The following is a 27,453-nucleotide window of genomic DNA, read 5'->3' on the forward strand; positions in this document are numbered from 1 at the left end:
GTTGGATGTGGTGTGTCTGTTGTTTCCCATGTTAAATGGCAGCCTGGTACATACCCTGGCAGATGGGCACAGTTAACTCCAGGGCAGCTGGACTGTTCACAGTTCCTCTCAGCACTCTCAATACATCCAAAAGGAGAATTTGTGTTGTACTAATGTGGAGCTCCAGGAACAGACATTTTGTGATGCTTCCAGTCAAATCAGTGGAGCAAGATTAAATGAGGTGAGGTGAGAAACAAACCTGCATGAATGCTGAAGGTAGCACTGAGAAGTGTCTTGTGTGGATTGACAAGTTTTATTTTCAATAAAACTTTGTATTTAGGCTGTGGGTAAATGTTCTGGACTTCATAAGCATTCATTCACTCAAATGTAAAATATTCCTTTTTGCCTGCACTACCAAAACCAGTTAAATTCTTCAGTTCCTAGATTAGGTTTATTTTTCATTATTTCTGCTACTTTTGTTGTTTTTCTTTTGTTTTGCATAAATTTAGTCAATTTAAGGCTTGTCTAATTCCTAGTGATTTAAAAACAAAATTTATATTCTAGTGCCTGTAAATACACCAGCTACTTGTTAATAACCCAGATTTGTACCAATTTCTTTTAAACTGTATGTTGTGCCAAAATAAACAAGGCAGACACGGAGAAGTCAGATATGATTTGACCTCTTCACTTTATGGACTTTGCTTTTGCAGGCCATCAAAAATGATGTGGAAGTAGGGCCTCTAATCTAACAAATCTTGGCTGCCTGTAGGTTTGTATATCTGTTTTTCTCTTTTCTTTGTCTATTTTTATGTTCTTTGAGGTTTCTTTTTGAGACCTTTATCCTGTGGGCTCCATGGCTTCAGAGGAGACATCAAATCATTCAGATTTTGAAAGACTTGTTTCCATAAGAAATTATGTGAAAAAGTGGGGGGAAAAGTTATTAGGTATGGATCACTTTAAAAGGAGGTAAAAGAATAAAAAGCAGTAACGCAAGAAAGGGAAGGTAGAAAGCCCCAAAAGGATCTGTTTTAGAAGCAGAACAAGGTATAAAAATATGTATTTTCTCAGAGGATCACATCTTTTCAGGCTCAGTGTGCTGGTGTATAGTCCTTGCTATGGAGAGTTTTAACAAGGACAGTTTTCCTTTGGTAGATCTATCTACACTACAATTGAAGAGCTGCTGAATGATAACCCAGCAGCTCTAGTTCTCTTCAGCATATTAGCAGGCTAATTGTTTTTATTATTAATAACTGAATACAGGGTCATGGATTGGACTCTTGTATGTAAAGCAGGTTCATACAGCTGATTTAATTTTGCAATATAATCTTACAGATACCTTGGAAAAATAAAACGAGAAAAGATTTTATTGCAACAAGGAAGAAATTACATGGAAATATTCACTTCCCCAACTCTTGCAAAAAAGATAGCTGACGATAGTAGCTGTTAAAGACTTCATCAATTTACTGTGAAAAACCCCCTGTCTGATTTCCTTTCTCTTAAAATATGGTTTGTAAGGTGACTTGGATGATGAGGTGAGGGACATGATAATGAGATCATTGTAAAATTTGTTAACCATCTCTCCTTTCAAATCAAGTAACCATAAAAAGAAAAACTGAATTTACTCTTAAATTTGAGAAATATATTTTGGCATTTTAAAAAATTAAGCTGCAGCCAGAAGAAGAAACCTTGTGCTAGAAACAGAGCTTCAGAGGATAGTACCCATCAGTGGTGTTTGCCTCAGCTGGGGCTATAAAGGCATGCTTGTGTATGTAGCTTTTCTGTAGTTTTTATCTCTGTTATTTATTCTTCTGCATTGCAGATTCTTTTTTTTTTTTTTTTAAGGGGTTGGTAAGAGCTACATAAAATCAAGGACAAATTGAGTACTGCATGATTCATCCCTATATCCTGTGTCTATGTGAAGAGGCAGCAGTAATTGCTGATAAGAAGTCTAGGGTTTTGCCTAAAATACCATTTGATGTGTGTGTCTACAGAATTTTATGGTATTTTATTACTGCTTTTTCCAACCAAGGTGACCATTCAATAGTCTCCAATGGGACAGGATATTGCTGAGCCTTCCTGGGAGGAGGTGAGGGGTTACTTACCTGCACTCAGGTATTAAAATTATCATTATTAAAAGAATGTTGGTCATACAGGCTTTAATTTTGGTGTAGGGTGCCTCTAGAACAGAGCTGTGGAGACTCTTCTAGGGAGTAGTGTAGCCTTTCTTCCTCTCAGAGGTAGGTATATGGTAAGTAGGAATATGATGATGTCAGTATAAGAAATCTTCAGCTGCCTTTTTGCAGGTGCCTTCAGTGAGAAGAAATCCAATAAAATCAAACCTTGAAAGGACAGGGTATTTCTCTAAAATTAGTTTTGCATGCTAATAAAGGTCAGAAAATGGCACTTATGGCTAAAGTGACATATTTGTTTTTTAACAGTCCTTCACATTCATATGGCTTAACTGAAAATGGTGGCAGATATTCCCAAAATCCCAGTACTCATTTACAAAATAATTATTTGAATACAAAGTGGTAAGTCAAATATTTCAAACATGAAATCTGAAAATACAGCATAAAGATGGCACGGAAGTCAGTCAACAGTCCTCTGAAAGCTTTATGTCTGCAGATGTTGAAAATATTTTTTAATGTAGTGCTCTCAAATTTCAGGATTTCATGTCTCAAGATTTCCGAGGAAAGATTTCATCCCATATAAAAACCACAAGTATTGTACCTGAAATGAGAGGTTACAGAAAGGACTTTTATTTAAATGCATTTGAGAAGGACACAGTACTGGTATGGAAAACAAACACTGTGTTCAAGTATTTGAGTCTCTACCACAATACAGCAGTACCTTTTGCAAAGGAAGCTTCAATAGCCATGCAAGTGCTCCCTGTGAGATAATAATCTTGTTTTTCCTAGTGCAGTTAATGCTTTGATCTGTGTGAGCCAAGCCAAAGGCAGAGAGTCTGTCTGGGTGAATCCAACAAGGGCACCTTCCTGTTCCTGGTCAGGGCTGCTTTCTTTGTGGCTGGATGTACAAATGACTGAACCAGCAGCTTAACCTCCATCCCTCACCTGAGATTGTTGGCTATGCCTGTTTTGATAACCATATCATTTTTAGGTGCTGCCAAGTGGCTATAGGATAGTGGGTGTTTTTCTGAAGATCATTCTGATTTAGGGTTTATTCTGGAGCTGAAAAAATATTAGTTAGAGATACAATTCTCATAAAGAAACTTCTATCTCAATTTGGAAGGGACCCATAAGGATCACTGAGACCAAAGGGTATCCAGATACAGTTTATTTCCTGCAGTAAAAAAAATCAATTATTCTTTCAGAAACAAAGAGGATCCTGCTTGAGGGTGTTGCCCACACATAAGCTTGAATTAATGAGACTTCTCAGATCACAAAAAAAGCTTATTTAAAGGGATTCTGTTGAGTCCAGTCTGCCACTCAGTGCAGGACTTAGCCTATGCTGGATGGGTCAGTGAGACTTTCTCTGGCTGAGTTAAAAAAACCTCTGTGCTGGAGACTGTACCATTTCTTCAGGAAATTAATTTCAGTTTTGCTGCACTCTTCCTCATGAACGTTTTCCTGGAGTCTAAGCTGAACATCCCATGCCCCAATTTGTGGCCTTGCTGTTACTTGTTGCCAAAAAGAACGGTTAATCTCTGTTGCCCTTGTAACTACTCTTGGAATAATGCTTGACTGTGCTTAAAACATGCTTTCATCTTATTTTTGCAGCCTAAACCAGTCTGGTTCCCTCAGCCTTCCCCCTTAGATCAGGTACTCTAGGTCCTTCATTGTCTCTGTGGTCCTCCACTGCCTGGATCCTGTTTTTTGACACATTGCCATTGAACTTGGGGACTCCAAACCACCTATGTTCCAGATGTCACCTCACGGGCATTAAGTAGAAGGAGGCAATAATCACACCAGCATACTCTGCATGGTATTGGCCACTAGCCAGGTGTCAACCCATTGATTGTGACAGTTTGAGGTCAGTGGTTTAGCCAATCTTTATTCCATCTAACAGACTTTTTGTGTGAGCCCACTTTGAACCAAGAACGCTGTGGGAGGTGGTTCAAAAACCTTACTGAAGTGAAGGTACACTGCATCCCTGCGTCTTTGTCATTCCCAGTGCATTCATCACAGAAGGCCACCAAGCTGGTCAAGCATGGATTGCCCTCACTAAGTCTGTGCTGACTGTTCCTGTGTTTATCTTTGTGCTGTCTGCATCGTTGAAAATGGATTCTAAGACTAAATACTCCACCATCTTCCCAGTGGCTGAAGTGATACCAACTAGCTTGTAGTTCCTGGCTTCCCTCTCCTCCTTCTTAAAAGCAGACATAGTATTAGCACATTTCCCATCGGCAGGAACCTCCTCCAATTGCTGTAATTTCTCTTAAATTAAGGACAATTCCAACACTGGCCAACTGTACCTTCATTTCTAGGTGAGTCCCACTAGAGTCAATGCATTCACAATCACGTATGTTGTTCCCATTTACTGTTCTCTATTTATTGCTTCCTTTCCAAAACCTTACTGATTTACACAGAGGTTTGGGAGCAAATTTTGCTTGGGAAGACTAAGTGGTACCTCAGCCTTTTCCATGCCATCCCTCACTAGGTTGTCTCCTCCATCCACTGATGGACTTGCATTTTCTCTGGACGATTTTTGTGATTAGTATATTTGTAACTCTGCATGTCCTTTCTCTTAGTTCCAGTTGAGCACTTCCTGGCTTTGTTTCCAAGTGCCTGTGCAAAGCTCTTATACTCCTCCTTTGCTGCCTTTCCCAGTTTCAACTTTTTACATGTTCTCTTTTGTTGAAGGAAAGCTCTTTGTCTAGACAGCAGGGAAAAGCTTTTTGTACAAATTCCCAGTCTAACACTATGTGACAGATTCCTTCTGCACATCTAAATCTATTACTGAGCTCTCATGAGCTTTTTCTAAAAATCACCTTACCCCATTTATAGCAGTTTCCAAGGGAATTACTACTGACTTAGCAATTCCCTAAATAAGCAGAATTTAGTTTTGAAGTCCAAAGTCTGGACAGCTCTGCTATTTATCTTCCCAGTTTCCCTCTGTACCCTGAACTCTTGTGAGGACTATAACCCAAGTGGCCACATTCAGGACCCATAAGAATGGGTCCTACCACTCTGTAGGCAGGTCAAGTTCAGCATTCCCACTCACTGGCCCTTCAGGATTTGAATTACACATAATTACTGACAGTTTCTAGGAACTTCCATGGATTACATCCACTCATTGCATAACAGTTTTTGCTCTGTCAGATGATGTCTGTGGAGCTGAAAACCCCTGTGAGGACCAGGGTCTGGGAATAGGAGTAGTTTGTTTTCCAGTTGTTTGTTGAAAACCACCTTGCTTTCAAGTCCCTGAGATACTGAACACTTCACTAGATGCAGATTTGGAATTGTTGTTTCTTTGCTTCAGTCTTCTGAACTTGCTGGCAGCCTCAGAATAGCCTTTCCTTGGAGAAGAAAGGTCAAAGTCTCACCTGTTGCCTTCTCCCTTGCTTACCCTCCTCCATTTACATCTACTGCTAGGTGACTGTTGTGGCACTTATTTTCTAAAGAACAGTATTAGTCTTTCTAGTAAAACTGATCTAAATAAGGAGGCCTTCATTGTGGTTTTATAGTGTTAGAAATGTAGCAGGAGGCTAGGCCAGGCTGGATGGCTTTGAGCATCTTGGTCCAGTGGAAGGTGTCCCTGCCCCTAGCAGGGGAGTTGGAACTGGATGGTCTTTAACATTCCTCACTCTACAATACAATTCTATTATATGGTAAGCTGGCACCTGTCCAGGAAAGAGCATTTCATTTTATCAACCTCATGATTATCTTGTCACCAACTCTTCCTTTCATAGCTGCCATCTCCCTGGTACTGAAAGAGCAGCATTAGCTCAGTCCCCATCATTACTGATGGTATAATCATGCCTGGACAACTAACATGAATTACTCTGGCAATAAAACAGAAACCATCTTTGTTCCACTGGTACTTACTGAGTCTGTCTTCACAGTGCAGAACTTAGGCCTGCCTGTGCTAAGTTATAAACACTTGCATCTATGTTTATTGCAGTAATCCAGAGTTTAATGCTGCTGAAGAATCACTTTCACCAGAACATCAGTGAAGCCATTTTGAAAAATTAGTAATTAACTACAGCTTCAAGATTAAATTCCTGAAAGACCATGAACCACCAGTAGAGTTGTTCATCCTAAAAGAAAACCTCCATTTCATCCTTGTCTTGTGAAAGTGATAATCAGTCTTCCTTTTCTTCCAAGTGTCCTTTCTAAGAACATTGTTTATCGTGTGCTTCAGCCAGATCAGGATTCAGTTGTATTCTGAATGCTCTCCATATCCTTGCCCTTATGGATTTTTGCCACAGCCATAAATGAGAATATATTGCTCTTTCCACTGGCAATTTTAAGTTAGTCCAAAGTACTACTGTGAGGTAGTTATTACAGCAAAACACAAAAAAACCCTTCTGAAAGTATTTCCCAAAGTAAGAACAAAGTAATTTAACCATCTGAGAGGCTGATGCTGGAAGAAGTAGGACATCAGATTAGCATAACATTGTGACTCTGCCAGTTTCTAGAAGTCTGAAACAGCATTTCTGCTGACAAATGGATTCTGAAAGCAATTTTTACAATTGAATATAAAATGTCCCTTCCCTCGTCATCTACTTTCATGATTCTTTTTAGAGGTTCTTTCTACAAGAATTTGTCATCATAACAGGTAATCTTCCTAGATGCCTTGTTATTTTGTCCAATCATGAAAGAAAAAATTCTATTATTTTCTTATTTTCAAAAAGGGTCAGAAAAAATTCACTTCATGTTAAAATTTGTAGATCTGCACTCCTGGATTCATCAATTCAGTTTTCAAATACAGCAATCTTCTCTACACTTGTACCTCAGACACTATATTTGTTTTGAACTCTTGATTTATAAGGTCTCTTAAATGTATCCATGAAACATCCTTATTCTGTAATGAAATATTTTTATCACCAATAGATTACTCAGTCCTTCAGGTGATCCACAGACCTGAGATCTGTCACTAAATGTTGGCTGCAGTTGTGACACTGTGCAAGAAGTGACGTGTCCTGAGTATTCACTTTTTAAAACTGCTCAGTCTGGAGGAGTTCCTTTCCCTCATAAATCAAGAGACAGCATTCAATGTATTTTGTGTGTATACTGTAGATGTTAACTAATGACAAACCACTGTTTATTAATTTTCCTAGAAAGGTAACATTGCTCCCTAACCACATTTTAAGTTCCTCAAGTCATGGGTCCATTTCAGTTAACAACTCTTGATTTTCTTACATCAAAAATCACCTGGAGGTTTGCTGCAAAGCTGTTCTGCAGGACACATCTTGGCATGTAAGCAGGACATGGGGTTTCAGAATGCCTCCTGTTTCTTTAAATCACTTGCCAAAAGATTAAATCTCATATACTTACAACCTGGGAAATTTTTAAATGGTTATAAGGTTGAAATCAGTTAATGAAAGCTAAAGCTGAGAAATATTATGTGGTCTGTCAGGACCCAAGCAATGCCAATCAGCTTTGCCTATGACATTTCATTAATTCCTCACTGAACAGCTATCAAGCTTACTCTATTGTTCAGTCATCCTGTTTAGAGATCTAATTCAACAAGATTGTATTAAAGTGAATTTTAGTTAGATTTAAACTTCCGTCTTTGTTTTTGGCTGACTGAGAGTCAAGGCAGGTAGAACACACACAGACATGAACTCAAGAAAAGGAAGTTTTTGGTCATAACAGGATCCCTTTCCAGTGTTTCCTGTGTATATTTTACATCCTGCTCTGCCTTCATCACTCTTGTACCTTCTAATAGGATTAACAGTCATGAAAGAATTTGGGATTAGCAGACTGCTTCTTTATATACCCTACATAGAAAGCTCAAGATTTGTAGGGACCAACTGTAAACAAACAACAGCATGAAGTATCACATGGACCATTTTCATCTGCACACAGCTAGAAGTCAAAATCAATAGCTTCCAAATTAAAACCAGAATTTAAGTTAGGAAAAACCTAGTTGCTAACACTTCTTATTCTTAAACTAAGAGCAGACCGTGTCCAACAGTGATCAGGGGAAAAACACAGAATGAGAACTGCAAAGCTTAGACATTGTGGGGATAAAATATATGATATCAAAAAAGTGGTAATTGAGAAAGCATATTTAAAGCACTTGTCCCAATACCCGTGGGTTGTTTTTTTTCTAAAATTTATCATCCCCATGTTTTCGTAAACTGTCACAAAACAAGACAGACACTGTGTGGTAACCAGTAGGTTTCTCTTCTTGAAGTTAATCAGGCTGATACTTTTAGCTAAGGACCATATGATCTTTAAAGGACCTTCCCAATCCAAATAATTCTATAATTCACTAAACAGTGCTGCAGGTACTCTACACAGAGCATTAAAAAATGGTAAAAATACACAGCCTGCATTTGCAAAATGAAACCATGATTCTGAATGATTTCAACACATACATTATAATTTACTATTTTCTGGATTTATTTAATGCAAAAGTCAAACACTCAAATAAAGAGCACTTATTTCTTGATTTATGAACCATGTACTAAATAACACTTTCTCAAACACGTAAAGTATTAAGAACTTACCTAAGCATGGTGCTAGCCAATATACTAGTGAGTAACTCAAAAATTTGTCATAGAAACAATCTGCATGTAATGAAAATGCCAGTGCTGGGTTAAATATTGCTCCTGTGAGATTTCCACCTGCAATAAGATGTAAACAGTATGACATCAAACCATATTTTTAAATACTTACTTTAAATTCAAATGCACAATACTACAAGAAATCTATACCCTGCAATAAAATGAATTAGCAGAAACAGTTCAAACAGGTAAAACTCTTCTGAAGTTATTCACCTGATGACTCAGTAAACAGTTTAACTGTTTTCTCAAAGGCTTTAGAACATATGAAGGGTAAGCTATAACTTCCTTTATCTCTTTCTAGCAAATATTCTTTAAAGAGATAGGTCTGGCTAATGCTGAATGTTTCTATTGATAAAACTAGAAGCTATTTCTGTATCATGATTTTAGAGGAGACAGAAATTACATAAGCCATTACATTACAGCCTTGTGTCACATGAAACATATGCAAGGTAAAAGAAAAAACTTTCAAGTAATGTTCTTGCTAAGCTGACCTCTATACTTTCTTATAAGAATACTAATATTATTATATCAATATACAGAATGTTAGGATTTTCACATGGTATGGAAACTGTGGAAAAACTCTTTATGTTGTTCAAAGAAAACAGAAGCAAGTGCCACTCCACTGTCTTGTAGAAGGAAGCCAAGCATCTTTCCTTGCCTCTGATTTCAGATGTAAATGAAGTTGCCTAAACATTTTCTAAATAACAAGATCCCAACATGTTACACTGGGGAGTAAACTGTAATTACACTGCAGATGAACCTGGAGCTAAGTGTGTTAAATTCTGACATGTTGTTCCTCTCATTGCAATGCTGCAGAAAAAGCATTACTCATTGCTAAATTACCTGTATTCCTGTACTGTTAGCTACTAACCATCCCCTACCTGTTTTATCTATTAACCTTTTACATAAACTATTCTATAATTGCATCTGTATAATTCCTCACAGTTTACTCTTGACTCCTCCCCAAATAAGCTTGTATGAGCTTTGAACTTACCCTTTGTACAAATACCCTGCTGCTGTAATCCTCATTTGCTATGACTGTGCAATCATTTATCCAAAGTTTCAGCATGATCTTTGTCACTCTTCTTCAGTATTTCTCTTTCCATATTCTCCTTATTATTTTTTTCACTGTTATTACAGTTAAGGAGAATTTTAATCTTTGTTTGCCTACTCAGTTTACTGTGGTTTTGCACTTGTTCTCAGGAACAAGTCATTTACTGTGCAGTCTGTTTTCCTGCACACTGACATATTAGCAATGTCCACGGTTGCCAGGAAGCCCAGCTACAATAATTTACTTTGCTTTAATCTGTTTATGACTCCACTGCTTCTGCTGTTATATCCATAACTGTACAACTGAAAGCACAACTTCACTCTCAGGATGCAGTTGATAAATATTAAGCATTAGACAGAGTTTTAACTGCTGTATTTCTTCAATATTCATTACTAATAACTACTGGAATATCAACCATAGGCCAGGGGCACCACTATAACCTTTCTTAAAATGATTCATTTAGCACCTCAGTATGTGTAACAGAAAAGACAAATTGTTTTATGGCAGAAGAAGTGTATTCTCTTTGATGGGGTGTGCATAAAAACTTTAAAAGGGGAAGTAATGCCCCATAGTGCATGAGAAAGTATTTTTATGTTTTTGCCTTTATTAAAGGCCAAAATTGGGAAGAAACTCAGAATTAAAATATATATGTCGTTTGTACATTGATATGTTAGGTTCAGAAAAATCTAACCAATTTCATATGATTCTGACCTAACTGTAATGCTGTCTGTAAATGAAAAAGCCCTCAAAAGGTGTATTTTTGAACACCTAAATAAGTACTTTCCCAAGGGAATTATCCAAAAATATTTTTTACCATTTGTATATGGTCTGCATTCTTAGCTAATGAATCATTATTAAGGTTAATATGTAAAGACATAATGTTCTTTTTTTGGTCTTTATTTAGTAAAAAACAGAGTGAAGAAGTATTGGAGCTTCTGTGTACAGTATGTACTACTATAAAAATTTGGTTTGTGTAGGATTAAATGTAAAAAAAAATATATAAATCTTTAAATATGAGAAAGTGTAAGAAAAATTAAAGTAACAGCTTGTGATTTTGAAAATACTGTATAACCTGATGTTATTTGTTGGAGTAAGGTGCATGGCAGATCTATAAACAGTAAACTAAGAGGTGCAGAAGATTTCCTGAGAATGATCCAGACCAGCTAAATGATGCATCTGGCTGTCTTCTCAGCCTGCAGATGAGAACCCACTGTGCTGGAGGCCACTATTTGTGACACCCGATTTGTAAGTGACTCCCCCTACTGCGTGCAAGCAGCAGAGGTGGGACAGACACGGCCTGGGCTATGCCATGGCATCCACAGGATATATGGGATATGTGCAGCAGGCATTGTCCATGGCCACTTACCAGCCTCTCATTACCGCCCCAGCCACGACCAGCATCTCAATACCTGTGTATTTTTATAGCAGACAAGCAGACTGTAGTTTTAAAGAAATGCAAAGGAAAATGTCCAGGTAGCACAGGGTGCTGTGCACGCAATGCAAAAGAGGCCTGAGGTTTCCTAGAATACGTGCAGATCGATTGCACCAGAGAGTCCCAACAAGCCCAAATTTATGGCACAGGAGGGCACTTGGTACACTCAGCCTTCACGTGGCACACTTGGCCTTCTCCTGCTAGGAAAGATAGGAACCTGGCCAGTGACACTGGGAGTGAATTCTTTGTATGAATGAGCTAAAACAAAGGCAGTGTGACACGTATTATTTTATATGACTGTTCGCTAAGCAGAAGAATGCTAGGGATCAGAAATCCAGATTTCTATGCTTGTAGAAGAGGGAGGAGGATATTTGGCTACACTTCCACCAAGCAACTCAGAAATATATTTAATGTCCTCAAATGCATTGACACCCTGCTTCTGCTTTTAGAAAGTAGTTCAAATTGCTAAGTTAATTTTCAAAATTCCCTAATGACTTTCATCTTTAACGTATTAGCTAATCTCAGCTAAAGATAATGAGTAAAGATTTTTACATTACTACATCCAGAAATGTGACTGTACACTCTTCTGGATGCTATTATGTTAAATAGCATTAATACAGCTAAGATTTTAGAACAAGGCATCAACAGCATCCTGGATGTTTGCAGGTAAGAAAAGTGATCTCCCTCTCTCAAAGAGATTTGGTGATTCCCTAGATGACTCTTTCTGTGGTGGGGGCAGCAGCAACAGCCAGAGTTCTGTAATAATCTCTTTCACTTCTCCAAGCTACACAATCTCCTTGCCAGTAGGAAAAGGACTCCCAGCAGGGCAGTGCTCAAGTGACCTACCAACTCTTGTCACTACAGCAGGGACAAGAGGGAACATCAACAGTCAGAAGAAAGAAGTTCAGACTGACTCCCTCACTTCTCCCTTCCCATCGTTCCAGAGGGGATGCACAGGTGACAGCATCTCAGCTCTGGGAAGCACGAGGTGACAATCAGGTGGGAAAGGCTACCTGTATGGACCCACATGGCATTACAGACAAGGAAGGCTCTAATAAAACAGGCGCCTATTTTTTCCCTTTTTTTATATTTGGTCTCATAAGGTATTACTTCTGTATGCATTCCACAAATAACCATTCCCACTTCTGATTTAATGAAGTAGTTAAATAAACTGCACTGATATGAATTATGCATTATTTAAATGCAGAGCTTCCATATTACCTACCAATCTGTACCCTGGTGTTGCACAATCAGCACTTTCTACCGATGCAGCCAGCGGTGCTCTCCCAATGTCACTTAGTAATCAGAGCACATAGTACGAAATCTCTCACACAGTATAAATAGTTGGATTATGAAACAATCCTTCACTGAGATATTTTAACACTTAACCATATGTACTTGCAGACCTGACATCACTCTAACTGCATAACTCATTTCATTCTTAACCCCATACCTGCCTGGAATGCAACCAGGCAAACTTTATATAAACACCAAATGAACTTTGCATACGTAGGACGACACAAAAAGAAGTCACCAAGGAAAGTGTAATTTAAGAAAAAGCACTTTGCATCTTAACACTTCTAGAAAACAGTAAGAACCCCTTCCGTTACAACTTCATTGCAGGAACAGAAGAAGAGAAAGTAAAAAGACTAACCTGCATACACGAGCATGGTGATGAGAAGAGCAATTAAATGGACTCTGTATTTGGGATTAACGCTTTCGGCTTGCAGGACGGCCAGCTGGAAAACGACAGAAAAGAGCAGTTCTATGCAGAACGCCTGCATCTCTGTAGTCTGCATGGGGCTGCTGCAGCCCTGTGAGAGTGCTCCAAGATGTGGCTCTGCCATCTCCAGACTCCAGATAAAGTGCATGAACACTCTGGCGAGCACCGCAGCCACGAACTGAGCGGCGATCTTGAGTCCCCCCATCCTGAGCGAGGTCCCGCCGCCCCACATGGGCTGCAGGGTCCCGCAGGGATTGCATGTGCTGCCGGCGAGGCTCAGGCCGTGCAGGACGGTGAAGCCGTAGGTGAGGGTGAGGGCGGTGTGCGGCTTCGGCTCCACGTTGCCGAGCAGGCTGAGCTCGTTCGTGCAGGCGCAAATCTGGAAGGTGCTGAACATCTCCACAAGGAAAGCGAAGAGGAGCGGGCGGGAGCGCAGGCGGCGCCGGGCCAGCCTCCGGCACAGCCCCACGGTCACCACGACGCCGGACATCAGCAGCAGGGAGCTCCCGACCCCACCGACAGCCATGCCGCAGCTTCACAGGCCCGAGGGCTCGCCGAAGGTCCAGCCCCACCACCTGCGGGGAGAAAGAAAGCAGGAGAGGGAGGGAAAATGCCCCCGCTTTCCCTTGGAGGTAGAAAACAGCTTCTGCTGGCACCTGCCAGGAGCCTGACTCACCCTCCGCTCGGCGGAGCAAAGGGCAGGGGTGAGGGCAGGGGGATCCCGCTTCCTGCCAGGGCACGGCTTAGGACAGGGAAGCTCTCTCCCGCCTGTGGAAAAGCACGGGGAGGGGAGCGGGGGCAAGGGGGCTCTACTGCCCCCTCAGCCCCTCTGCCGCGGGACGGACCGGACTCCCCTGTCCCCTCAGCCTGCCGGAGGACAGGGAGCGGCGGGAGGGCCTGGGTTCCCGGCCGCGGGGGAACGAGACGGAAGCCGATTTTCCCGGCGGGATCGGCGCTGCGGTGTGTCCGTGGCTGCGGAGCGGCTCCGGCCCCAGCGCGGAGCCGGGCACGGGCTCGGCCGCGCCGCCCCCTCCGGCGGGCGCTGCGCAGCGCGCATGCGGGCGGGGCGCGCGGAGCGCTGAGGGAGCGGCCGGGCGGGCAGGGGGAGCTCGGAGGCGATGGGGCTGGGCTGGGCTGGGCTGGGCTGGGGCCGGCACCGGACACGGCCCCGCCTGTCCGCGGGGGTCACATCCCTCGCCCCGCGGTTTGCAGCGAGCTCGTGAGAGAAACATTGGTTATTTATTTGGAGTTGCGCAAGCCTGCGTGCTCGGCGGTGTTCAGCAAAAGGAGCATGCCAACTATCAGAACTTTTTTTACTATTTATACATTGTAGCACACAAAGGAATTACAGAATCACAGAAACAATAAGGTTAGAAAAAACCTCTAACATGACATGAAGTCCAACCTGTGACTGAACACCACTATGTCAATAAACCATGGCACTGAGTGCCACATCCAGTCTTTCCTTAGACACCTCCAGGAACGGTGACTCCACCACCTCCCTGGGCAGCCCATTCCAATGTCTAATCACCCTTTCTGTGAAGAAATTCTTCCTAATGTCCGGCCTAAACTTCCCTTGACACAGCTAATGCCTATGCCCTCTCATCCTCTCACTTGTCACAAGAAGAGACCGACGCCTACCTGGCTGCAGTGTTCTTTCAGGGAGCTGTGGAGAGATAAGGTCCCCCCTGAACCTCCTCCAGGCTAAGCACCTCCAGCACCTTCAGCCACTCCTCATAGGATTTGTTCACCAACTACAAGTTGCATAGTTCTCTTATTAATTAGTACTCTGTCTGCTATTGGTTAATAATTCTTTCACTTCTCATCCTGATTAATCTGCGTGCTCAGTGTTTATCTTTTTGGAGTCGGTGTGTTCCTTGGGTCAGGGGTGCGTGAGCTGGTGGTCGGGATCTCACCCTGTCAGAATTACCTTTTACCCAGTTGGAGCTGATTCAGCACAGTTGCTGAGTTGTCTTTATTAGTTTCTTCCTTATCTTGTGAGTTCTGCTAAATGGCCTTGTGGCCTGTAAATTCTGTGTTGTGTCCACTATCAGCAGTACATCCTTCTTCCTAAGCTCCCCCTAGGTCTGAGGTCATGGAAACATGTTAAGCTCTAAACCTTTACAAGGCAATTCTACTGACAATTAATTTGTGTTTCTAACACCTGGACATCACTTAGAGCTTGTTGGCTGCTCTGTTTCATGAATAAAACCTCCTTTCTTGTTGATGAGGCTTAAAATATACAAAGATCAAACATTAAGGAACATCCTTTCTTAAGAAAATTTTTACATTCACCACATTTTGTAATGAGAGGGGTTTCTTTCCTGTGTTTTTGGGGACCTGGTGGTGCAAAGCGCAGGTGCACAGATTGATTCAGCCTCTTCCTCCTACTCGCTTGCTGGGAGAAGGGTGTTTGACAGAGTGCCCGGAGGAAGCAGGTGCTGATTCCCAGGCTTCTCCAGTGGAAGCAATGCTAAAAATAGGCATCAGCCTCATTCTGCTGAATGTGGTAATGTTGGCATTCATAGCAGGGCCCAAATGGCATCAGGACTGTCCTGGAAAAATAGGCATGGGCTCCTTTAGGATAATTCTTTGGGCCTGGTAACTGAGAAGGGTGAGCCCAGCATGAGATAACAGGGAAATCCTTCCTGTCCTGTTAGGCTGGGGCTGAATTTTCCTTCAGTCTCTCCCTGCAGTGCTATTTTACAGTATTTGGAATGGGTTGTATACCTCTTGCCACTGTGTTTTTCTGGTGGGAAAAGAGAAAAAAATGCCCAAGCTCTGAGCACATGAATGGTTGTGCCATGTGATATTGGTTATACTGATTTAGTTTTCACCCTAATAAAACAAAATAAATGTGTTTTGTGGTTCTTCGTCCTATTTTCCCCCCTCTCTTTTACAGACTGATGATATGTTTTTAGGAGTGTCCAAACGCTGATGTTATGAACTCTAAAACTGAAGCGCTGCAAGCAGCAGTAACCACTGTGCTGCTATTCAATGCACCTGCAAGGAGGGGCAAATGCTGAATGTTTTTCCAGAATTCCAATATCCAGTACTTTTGCCACAAGGTGGCATCAATGACAGTGTATCAGACCTCGCAGGAATGACTTTTGCCCGATCAAGGTCTGCAAGGAGTCAAGACACAAATCTATTACTTCCAAGCAACATTAGCCTGCCTTGAGTTGAAGGTCAACCTACCAAAAAGATCAGTTGAAACATACAGAACGGTTTCTCTAGAAGGGAGTGACGTGACAAGCTCTTCCTCATTTCCTGAAATGTAGGACCCTTGAGACATCTGGGCTTGAGAAGTCTGGTGATAAAAGAGTATTTGGAAGGTGCGTTTGGCTTTGAGAAATAGGGCTGTTTTTAACAGGAGAGAGGAAACACAGTAGTTGAACAGTGATGATATAAAGAGAGGAAAGGAGAAAATGCCAGAGCAGTTAGTATTTGGCTTTTACTGTTTGCACAAGATTAGATGTCAAAAAAACCTGAGTGAGGCAAGGCAGGAGACACGACTGTGTTAAGTCATTACATAGTCCCAAAAAACCTTCATGAAAATTATGCATCAAAGCAACTGCTTTTCCCAGCAATGATGTTCTGTAGATGTGATCTGGAAGAAAAAAGCCCCAGTCTCTTTCAGAGCCCCGGACAGATACTTGTCCAGATGACCAGTCATGAGTTTTCATTTTAAAACAGACTAATAAGATGTTTGATTTAACAGCACGGTCTTGAGGTGGATTACTGGAGTGCGGATTGGAATTGATTGTACCTTTTAGTTATCTGTACGACCTGCTGTGAATATGTTACTTCCTGGTGTACATATAACTGTATTTTTTGACCACTAGAGGGTAGTGCCATTCCAAACAATTGTTCTTGGTGCGCTCCTGTAGGAGCTTTATTTTGTATTTTGCCACAAGGAGATGAGAATAGTAGATCCTGTATGTATAAGTTCAAGCCCTTAATTTTGTAATTTGTAAAACTGAGTGTTCAAGCCTGAAACGTCTCTTAAAATTCATTTTACAACATACAGGTTTTAGTACTAAATTAATTAGGCTCATCAGTTTCTTCTTCTTGGTGGCATTGGTGGCTCTGTCCCATTCCAGGTTGTCCTTGTGTATGCTCTCTCCTCCCTGAACGAGATTCTCTCATGTTCCTGCCTGCTCTATACCAGGCTATATATAATTTCCCTTTGGTCTGATTTGTCCCATTTTCTTTTCTCCTCATTTCAGAATTCCTCCACATTCTTTTCTCCATATTCCCTTCCATGCAAATAAGTCTTTGTATTTTCCTTCCTATTTGTCTGTATTCCTACTTTCCTTCTTTGCCCAAGCCCTTGTATTTCCTGCTTCTTCTGTATGCAGTTAACTATTCCTAGCTGTGTGTATGGTTTCAGCCCCTTTCCTTCCTAAAATTCCCTCATCTACTTCCTTTTTCTATGGCAGGCTGAATCATTCAGAGGGTATCAACATGCCAAGAATTCCTGGATGGGTTTTGCAGGGGGGAAATTGGGCATTATCATGCTGGAAAATGCTGGCAAACACTTCCATCCACATTAATGTCAATGAATAATTGCAGAGGAGCTGAATCTGTAGTTCAGGTAACAATATACCAGGGAATCTGTGTGCCCTGTTTTCTCTCTTGTGGTTCAGCTGGTTTCCCCAAAATTAGTCTGACATTTAAAGGTGCCTTGGAAATACAGAAAGTAAAAGTAGTCATAGTGCCTCCAAACAGAAAATCCTTGTTGAGCAGGCCCTGGCAAGCTCAGGCACAGCTTCAGCACAGCTTTTCTTAGCAAGCCACTATGGAGCTTTGGGACATTTCCCCTTTCTGGCTACATTTCACTGCAGTTGGATGCCAGAGGCAGGATTTGCACCAGAGGGCAGCTCTGGTGTGCAGAGAAGGATCCCAGTGTATGGGCAGTAGGGAAGAGCCAGGAATCACAGCAGCAGGGGAATTGCTCAGTGCACAGGAGTCTGAGCTCTTAGACAATACACCTGGGTGTTGTAACCTTCGCTGCAGTGTTGTTCTTCTCCCTTCTCCGCAGCACAGTCCTTCCTCTCTTCTCAGGGACTCCTCCTGGGCTCTCAACCCACCCCTATTTATTTCAGTTACCTTCACGAGCTACAGCTGCTGCCCAACTAAGGACCCTGCAGCTGCAGCTCATTTGGAGCAACTCGGACCCACACAGGTCTTACAATACAACATATATTCAGGCCCCCACACCTGGGAGCCTTTGATTTCAGGTAAGAAATGCCACTGCCTGTGAGGGCTCTTGCCACAAGGACTTGGGGAGGGCATTGGCACAGATCAAAGTGTGGGAACTGTAGAGACTCTTCAAAGCTCTGCCGATACCAGCAAATTAAACAGCACCAGGGAGGTTCCCGAGCACTGAACTCAGCTCTGTCACTGATTCTCATAATCCTTACATGGTTTTAGCCTGGGCCAATGAGCAGTATCCCAAAATATTCCAGGGTGTGGGCTAGGGGATACATTACAAATAGGCAGACTGTGCTTTCACAGACTTTTTGGGGCTTTCATAGACTGGACATTGGATGAACTGTGCCAGCTGGCCTCAGGGGCAGAGACTGGTCCCAGACTTGTTTAATTTACTAATGTGAGTATAATCACAGTGACTAGGCCTGGCCACTGGTCTGAAAATCTGTTTTTGCAAGCCCTGTTTGGTTTAGACACCAGGAACTGAAGGGACCTTGCTTCCATCTGTTCCCCTACTCTGCCCCCAAAGGTTACTGCCTCACACAAAATGGCCAAAAGGTTTATTTGCTCTGTGGTCATGACTGGCCACCTTGCACCTCTAGCACTGAGTTGGCAGACCACTGATTTTTGTTTTCTAATCATGCTGTTTACTTTGATGGGAAGGACATTTTTTCCCCTGTAAGTATAAAAAGCAATGTTATTTTATGAGGTGAATCATGGACACAGGAAATCACTAAACCACTTGATGTTCATAATCTCTGAGGTAACAAGACATATACAAATTAATATAGGTAAAATCATTACTTGGGAATGCCCTGACTCATATGCAGAACTTTGAACTTGGCTTTGTTGAACTTCATGAGGTTTGCAAGGGCCCACTAAATCCACTCTAATCAAAAAAGATAAAAGTTTAAGAAGCTAAAGGCAGAGAAAAAGCTTCACATTTTAGAGGTTCTTGTTTCTCAAGGCCATTTCTCTTTTTTTGTTTGTTTTTTCCAACCCCTCCTCTGGATTATGTAATACAAAAATGATCCTTGGCTTTGCATTTCTTAAGTGTTGCTGTTAGCTGCCATAGCCCATTCATGACAGTGAAGTGACACTTGCTAACAAAATTGCACAGTGTGCAGTCCTTCATTTTTTGTTCTCATCGTGTTGCTTTCCATCTGTTTGAAGCTTGTTCCAGAATCAAACTGCTTGCCTTAAAACAAGGTCCTGTATGGAACAGGGAGTCCATCAAGTGAATGCTTGTTGTCTCAATATGTCTGCTACACCCAACTTTAAAAGAATTTTTAAGTTACTTATGAACATACTTTACTTGATTATATGAGGTTACATAGAACCATATTTTAAGAACTGTAAATGCTGAAAAAACAGTGGAAGGCCCTGAGATGAAACGACTAATTTTCCAGTATGTTTAGGAATACAATCTCCAAAAGAGCCAACTGAAATCTCTGCTGCTGTTTAATATGCATAGTGCCATAGATCAACAAAAAATATAATTGTTTTGTTTTCTTTTTACCTGTGGTTTTTTTCCAGGAAAAAGAAATGTGTAAGTGCAAAACACAATATTCTGCTGAACTTGAAAAGAAAGATCAATTTCTGAATTGTGCTTGCTCTCACTAATACTTAACTTTCTCTCTATGAAGTACCATGAAAACCAACAAATAAATTACCACTGTGATTTAGAGTAACTCCAGTGAATATTTTTGTACCAATACAGTTTCTAGGGACTATATTGTCTCATGTAGCACTGAAATATATTTAGTATGTCTTTGTGTTTTGCAAGGCTGGGTTAAAGGCTTGAAATCCAGCAGTCTTTTCAACACACTGTCTTTACACTCTTTGGAAACTTTTCAACCTGGTTCACACTCAGTTTTGTCTTTCTCCTTCGTGTATCTGGGTTGTGAGTGGCATTCACTGTACTGTGTGAGCAGGAGGGCCTGTGCTAGTAGTGCTCCCTTTTGCACTTGTTACCAAAGCACCTTGGATTTGAGTTTGATTGTAGGTAAACTGTATTCAAGTGTAAATCATCTCTCTGTATGATGTTGGTGCACACCTGCCACGTGTCCTTCTGAACCACTAATCAGACATCACATTCCCTCGACATGTATGAAAGCATCGATCCAAAAAGGTGTTAGCAAGCGTGCCAGAACTTTCTTTGTGGGAAAGAAGTGAGCTCTTTTGTTCTCCCTCTCTCAGTTGTTACTGATAATGACTCATGTGTTACTTACAGCCTTGAAAGTACAATAGCAGTAGTTCAGAAAGCAAAAGGGAGCTCTGCTTTTCTTTATGAACAGGTGATGAAAGATTTTGAGAGAAGGAGGCAGCCCATCTTAGAAGGATTTGAACCAGACAGCTGCAGCAGCAAGCTTGACCAAAGGTGAGTGGGGAACCAGATATACAGGGAACAATCACAACGTGTAGTTGGCTCTGATGCTGTCTGCCTCTGGTGCCAAAGGAAAGCTTGTGGAACTGTGGAAAAGGAGCATGACTGATTTATGCCTGGTTTTGTGTTTGCACCTTCACCTTGAGCTGTACCATGCCCATGTCCATTGTGGTTTCCTTCAGAGAGAGCATTTTGTAAGCTTGTCTTTGCTGGAGTTGCTGTTGATAAGGTATGTTTGTTCATTGTCTGCTCCTGATGCCATGAGGCTGAAGCAAAGGAGAACTTCAGTGTCAGACAGGAAGATCATTTTGAGTGAGTGACTAGTGAAGTTGCTGCTTCTACTACTAGGAGACATGTCATGCCTGTTTATCATTGCATTCACATAATTGCTTTGAAAGTTTATTAAGACCAAAGCTTTATTAACACAACTGGGTTTCTTTCAATTCACTCAAGCAGATATAGTATTTTTTTCTATGGGAGATTATTTTGTTTGCTTATATTTTATATTCAAATCTGTTAATTTTTTTGCAGCATAAGAAGAAGCATTGAGTGGTATTCCTTCCATAAAGAAATCATAACTCATTTGTGAGAGATGAGGTCATCTGGTAGCAAAGCATGCATGCTAGTCAAGAGATGTGCAGTCTAATCCTTATTGCATAACCATGTGTTGTGGACTTGTTTTGAATCCAGCTGAGCCTGTCTGCAGCCTTCTACTTGTCACCTGTCCCTGTCAACACTTGGGTGTATGGATCAGCACTGCCCAGTGGCATGCAGTCACATCTCAGATGGGATCTCTATCCCTCATGTAATACAATTAATTAGAAATCACAGTGATATTGGAATACTGCATGAGCATTAAAAAGCGTGTTTCACAGCACTATTACAAGATGCAGTGAAACATTGCTCATTTTACCGGGCAGTAAATCAACAGATTGTTAAATGCCTTGGCTGAGATGACAGGAAGGCTGTGGATTATGTGGAGCCTCTTGACTCCCAGGTTTTAACCTTGATCACAAAATCCAAGTATTGGCACCCTTGACAGATACTTTCTCCAGCCACTTCAAGCACAATCTGTGCTCAGAGGACTGGCTATGATTTTCTTGGGTTTTCTTTATCTTCAGCTGCTTCTACTGAGGTGCTCTGGGCCTAAAAATTGATTAGTGGGTTTGCTATTTGCTGTGGACATGCTGGGCCCAATCTGAATCAAATGGAGCTTTGAAGGTTTCATGAGGGTGAGATGAGGGCACTGAGTATCAAGAGACCCTTTTTCCTCAGTAAGATGTTAGACATCATACTTCAAGACAGATAATAAGATGTTACTTGAAGGATAACACTGAGACAGAAGATCTTAGAAACAAGTACTGTGTCAAGCCTGCTGCTTCTCAGTTATTCTACCTTTCTATGAGTTTTGACCTGTTGAAGGGTGCCACATTGAAGTCTCTCAAGCCTAAACTTCCCTGTCACCTGGGGTCAGATTCAGCCAGTGCATAACAACAGACAGCTGTTAATTTTCTGTAATGCCACTGGTTTCCCAGAATTGAAACTTTTGTTATAAACACTCATTTTCTCCCACTTTCTTTGATTTCTAGCCTGCAGGATTTCAAAAAACAATTCAATATGTGACTGAAATGAGTTTCCAGAATTCTTAGGGAAAAATAGTCCTGAGAACCATGAACAGATGCATTTCTTCTTGGTAGATAACATTTCTGAACTTAACAAATGAAATAGTTTTAGTTACCATATTATTGAGGAATTTGAGTGAAGTGCCATAACAATTTCCCAGTCCACCTAGGGGCCAAGTAGCCATGAAAAATTACACTTTTAAAGTTTATAGAAAAAGTAACAACTGTGCTAACTGCTTGGATAACTACTTAGATCTAATAAAGAGAAATGTTTTTATAGGCATGTCAAGAGAACAGTGATACAATACAAACAAAAACCCATAAAAGCACTAAATTAACAATATTTTCAGGGCTAATTTTCAGGCAAGAGAAAATTTGCTAATTAAATTTAGCAATGACATAAACTTGGAAGACAAAATCAAAACAAAGAAGAACTGGAACATCATGTAGGAAGCCTGCATAATCTTGAGGACTGGAGTAATAGAAGTCATATGCTCATGTACTGGGGACTAAAAAAAAATCTGATAGAAGACAGGAGATTTGCAGAAAGAGTAGGGGTAAAACATCTGGATTCAGTTGCCAGCTACCAGTGTACTGTGGATGAGCTGTAAGATGTGCCTAGATGAAGGCAAATGAAATCTTGAAATGTCTCTTGTTGCTGTTTCAGAATACCTGAAGAAGATAAAGCTCCGCAGAGAGATGACCTGTTCAATGTAAAAAACAATATTGACACAAGAACAAATGGAAAGATGTGTGAAATGTGAAGTAGGCAATCATTGCTAAGCCAGAAACCAAACACATTTATTTTTAGCTTTGATTCCCATGCTTGTAGTAGCAGAGAACACAAATTCATGATTCAAGGATTCCTTTCCAGTCATGTTATCAGTTATGTTCTGAGAATCACAGCTGAAAAATGTGCGGGCTCATTTACTGTCAATAATACTTCTCCTTGCTAAAATACAACAACCTCCAAGAAACCTATGAAGTAATCTTAAAGAAAAGCCAAAGTCAAGTTACCAGTTACATCAGGGTTCATTAGGCTGTGCCAGAGCACCACTGACACTGCATAGTTTGTCTAAACAATAAATATAAACAGTAAGAGGAGTTTAAATTGAGCTGAGGACCAAACAGACGATTTCAGAAATGCAATGTCTCTCCCAGTCTGCTCTCAGCAGAATCTTCAGCCCAATCTCTGAAAAGGGAATTTGGACCCAAATTGCACAGGGGAAAACTGACTTGCATATAAGCGCAAAACTGAAACTGAAGGTCAGGAAAGTGAGAAAGACATATGTTTACTTTCAGAAGTAAATGTACCTTAAAAAGAGCCTGAGCCTTTCTTAATGAGCTAGGGCTTAAAAGAAATCTTGATTATGTAGGATTCTGCATCAGTGTTTGCAAACATGCTCACTCCAGACCAATTCTATAATCTCCAAATGGTAAACCACCAATAACAAGGACAATAAATGCTTAAGATTTCAAGGCACACACTTATGATGAGCCAGGGAACTAGACTTGGTAATACTACATGGAAATTGAATCCTACTGGTTCTAATGAAAAGGGAGAATGGAGAAAAAAATGATAGCCTTTGTACACTAAAGAATGCAATGCATTTAAAACAAAACCTATTCAAAACATACCAATTTGCTGTATGGATCCCATTGGGTGAAGCATTTAATAAGAATGTGTGAAAACCTAATTCCCTCAGTGTTTACAATCTGAGATAAATCTACTGAACTGATATTAAGAGTCAGTAGACCATAACTCAAACTTCTTCAGAATTGTGACTATTTTACCAGGGTAATCACAGCTCATATGGAGACCACAAAAATGCATAACTTGCAAAAAAATAATCTATTTCCTTTAATGACTTGTAATGGGGCCTCTGTTTGAGACCATTTAGTTTTAATTAACTCTGATGCTTTTCAGCCAGGGGTCTGTTTTAGGCTGACTCATCCCTACCTCCCCCTGAAATTTCAGCCAGAGATTGTTAGTCATTTCCCAGTATGATAAGAGAAGAATAAGTTGGTTTTCTGTGTTAAAATATCTTAGAAGCCCAGATGCTTTTGTGGTATAGGTTTTTTGTTAATTTGTTGGATTTTGGGTTGTTTCTTTTTTTTTTTTTTGGTGTTTGTTTTTGGTTTGGTTTGGGTTGGGTTTTTTTGGTGGTTTTTTTTTTTTTTTTTTTTGGTTTGGCAAGAGGACGGGCCATGTGTCAGGTCTGCACTTCTTGTGCCTGTGAAAATTGACCTAAATTTGGCCAAGTCAGGAGCCTTTAAAAAAGAATCTCACTTCTTATGTTCTGGGGAGTTGTGCTAAACTTCAACAGTAAAATAAAACAGTGGGTGGGAGAATGACAGAGGCTGGATGAGATGATGGTAGAGAGGGGACATAAACAGGAAACTAGGACTGGCCTTATGAAGGTGTTGGATTGGCTGTGGGGGAGTAGAGGAAGATTTGCCTAAACAGTTTGATGTGTGTGGGGACAAATATATTGGACCAACAAAACAGAAATGACAGGATGTATGGGAAGTGAGAAACTGAGACTGAGCAAGAGATGTGCCTTATAGGACTGGAGAGATTAACTCCTCCATCTTCTAGGATAATATAAAAATAAGAAAGAAATGCTGAGGTTCTATCATGATGAAAATCATAGAAAATTATAGAATAAATTAATATTTTCCCTCTTCAGTTTTGGCCAGTTTACAGTGAATAAAACTTTGGAACATGCAAGAAATTAGGGGGGAAAAAGGAATTGAGCTGCTGTTGCTTTAAAAGGTGGATTACTGACAAATCTATGAGATATCTGAATTATGGTTTTGTAAGTTCATTGTGGTAAGCTCTGTATTTCCAAAGAAGACTCAGCTTACTTAAGACTCCGATTGCATAAACTTGGTGCCTAAAGACAAATGACATCAATCTCCTCTTGAGTGAGTGTTCTTTTTTGAACCAAATGAGGAAGCTGGGGCCTGTGGAAAAAACAGCACCAACTCAGGTAATTAAAATCCACCATAAGGGATATATTCAAAGGGCAATAATTAAGGTGGTGCAGCTGACGTTCACTTTGGCATTTTGCAGCCTTCAAATGCTTGGATTTGCAAATTTTAGGAGTGTTCTTTCAGCCTCCTTTTTGTGCATTTAATTAACATTGTGTATTGTTTGTACGGAGGTAGAGCCTGGAAGCCCTAGGCAAGGATTCCAAGGCTCTGCAGTCACAACATGGAATAGCTGTCAGAAGCCCAGATTTTTCAGTTACTTCTGTCTTGGACTACATTTGAAAAACTGAGATGTATGAGCTTTGGAGCTGGGAGCACAAATAGCAGTGTGTAGTCCCTGATTTGTCTCTTTAGACTGTGTGCTTTTTCGAACTGGAGACATGTTCTCTTTGCATAATCTCTTCTGTCCTTTGTTAGCACCACAGAAGTCTAAATTTTGTGCTGATAAAGATGGTTAGTAATAATTTGTACTATAAAACGTTTTAAAATCCTTAAGCCTTACTGCTTAGAGCTCCCCAGCTGAATATTGCGGGCTGAGTGCTGTTAACAAACAATAGAGATTGTAATTTTGTTTCGTTGTAAGTGCTTGTGGTTTTGAAGACATCCATTCTTCTTTTCCTTCCCACAGAGCTCAAAGTGACTTGGGCATGCAGTAGTGACTGTGAAAGTTTCTGGCATCCGTGCATTTCTTACAGTATTAGATAAGCTGCTTGGTTTTGTAGCTCATGAACCAGGTAGAATTGTCTTCCTTGAAAATGCTTCAGTGAGTGTCACTCCTTGCCTCAGGCAGGCAGGCAGGCTGTCAGGGACAGTCTGTCTGTCTTGTTCTTCATCCAGCAGTCCCCTCTGACTGAGCTGTGGGAATTGGGCTTTCTCAGGTCAGGGAACTTGTCTGAGGAGCTCAGTTCCTGTGGATGCCAGCCATTGTTTTGCTCCAGCTTTCTTCGGGTCTCTCTTGGAGGTCAGTGCATTCTTTGGCAGCTGTGTCTCACCTTTCTTCTTTAAACTTATTTGGTATGTTTAATACAGGGAGGTTTTGTGATATGCTTTGCTTTCTGCAGCATCCTAGAAGCCTGGATAAAAGATTTGGTGAAAAGGAAAAATAGATAACAGTAGGCTAAATATGTTGTGATTTGATTGCATGGAAGTCTGTAGACTTACACCTGGAAGGACTGTGTGGCAAATGCGTGACTGACAGGAGAATTTGGCTCAGATTGCAGGCATGTGGATGAACTGCAGGATCAAAACCTTCCATTCCAATTGGAATAATAAGAAAAGCCATCTCATGTGCTCAGACAAACTTCGGTTTCATCAGCTGCCTTCTCTTGATCTGCAGTAAGTACCAGCGATCACACTTTGTATGATTACTTTGTTAGACAAGGGAGAAGTGCTCCTCTGATGTTTTTTATGACGTCCCTCTCTGCCACAGAAGGTGACACCACAGCAAACAAAAATAGTGGGCATAGCTAACAAAACAGTTCCCTTGCAATCAAAGTGTAAATAACACTTTGACATTATGACTTCATTGCTATATAATACTTTCTTTGGAATTGCATTGCAAGCAGAAAGGCAAATTAGTTTAAAGAAAGCCCAAATCTCTGTGGAGCAGAGGTCTCAAGTGTGCTATTTCTTCATTGGCCATCTTGCAGAGCAACCAGCAAACTGCAGCTTAGCCTGTAAGCCTCTCAGGAGAACTAATCTGGCCTTGATGGAAGCAGAGGCTTGACAACAAATCTGGAGAATTTAGAAACAAGTGGAGATCAGGTAAGAAGTAAAAGGAGTTAACCAAAATAGATAGTATCACAGCAAGAGTATCTTTATTTTGTGAAATAACTGATTTTTGACAAGGAAAATGGGATCTCTTGAAACTTCAGTGAAGTAGTTGGTGTGTTGCCACAAAGATAACTGAGCTAAACAGGCAAAAGTGAGGATTAGGGCAAGAAAGGTAACATAAACAGGTGAGGTCAAAGTTTCCCACTTATTTGGGATTTTGCACGATTGCATCCTGTGAGGGCGTTAAACTGGTTGTTTTGTGCCATATTGTCTATGTTAAACTAACAGGTCATTAAGGAAAGACTCATGGAAAATATGCAGGTAAACAGCAAAAGGGGTGAACCCCACTCTGATTTTGCAAGCTCTGTCTGGGCTGACAACTAGCAGCTGTCAGGGTGTTGTCACTGCATGTGTGTAGGCTGTGCACAGAGGTTTTTGGCTTATTTGGGTATATAAAATTGTCTGTGACTGGGTGCTTGACATGGTCTGCTGGTAAGTCCTGGGCAAGTGCAAATTCTGCTCTGTGTACTGCCTGCAAACCTACAAAACATCTTTTTTATACTATTTTATAAAGTAGACCA

General features: G+C 40.9%; 2 protein-coding genes across 2 annotated transcripts in view; one reads left to right on the forward strand and one right to left on the reverse strand.

Annotated features, from left to right (window-relative positions):
- Window positions 1-1,267: 1,267 nt before the first annotated feature.
- AQP11 (aquaporin 11) lies at window positions 1,268-13,409 on the reverse strand. Its single transcript, XM_064720439.1, has 3 exons — window positions 12,815-13,409; window positions 8,621-8,737; window positions 1,268-2,709 (listed from the first exon to the last, which is right to left on the reverse strand). Exons 1-3 carry the CDS (start codon window positions 13,407-13,409, stop codon window positions 2,657-2,659), a joined length of 765 nt encoding a protein of 254 aa, XP_064576509.1. The 3' UTR covers window positions 1,268-2,656.
- Window positions 13,384-27,453, forward strand: part of PAK1 (p21 (RAC1) activated kinase 1) — a 103,857-nt gene continuing 89,787 nt past the window's right edge. Inside the window, exon 1 of the mRNA XM_064720410.1 lies at window positions 13,384-13,515. The gene's annotated coding sequence lies outside the window, so the exon portion shown is untranslated. The remainder of the gene's footprint in view (window positions 13,516-27,453) is intronic.

This window comes from Zonotrichia leucophrys, chromosome 1 (assembly GCF_028769735.1).
Source record: "Zonotrichia leucophrys gambelii isolate GWCS_2022_RI chromosome 1, RI_Zleu_2.0, whole genome shotgun sequence".
Lineage (NCBI taxonomy): Eukaryota > Metazoa > Chordata > Aves > Passeriformes > Passerellidae > Zonotrichia > Zonotrichia leucophrys.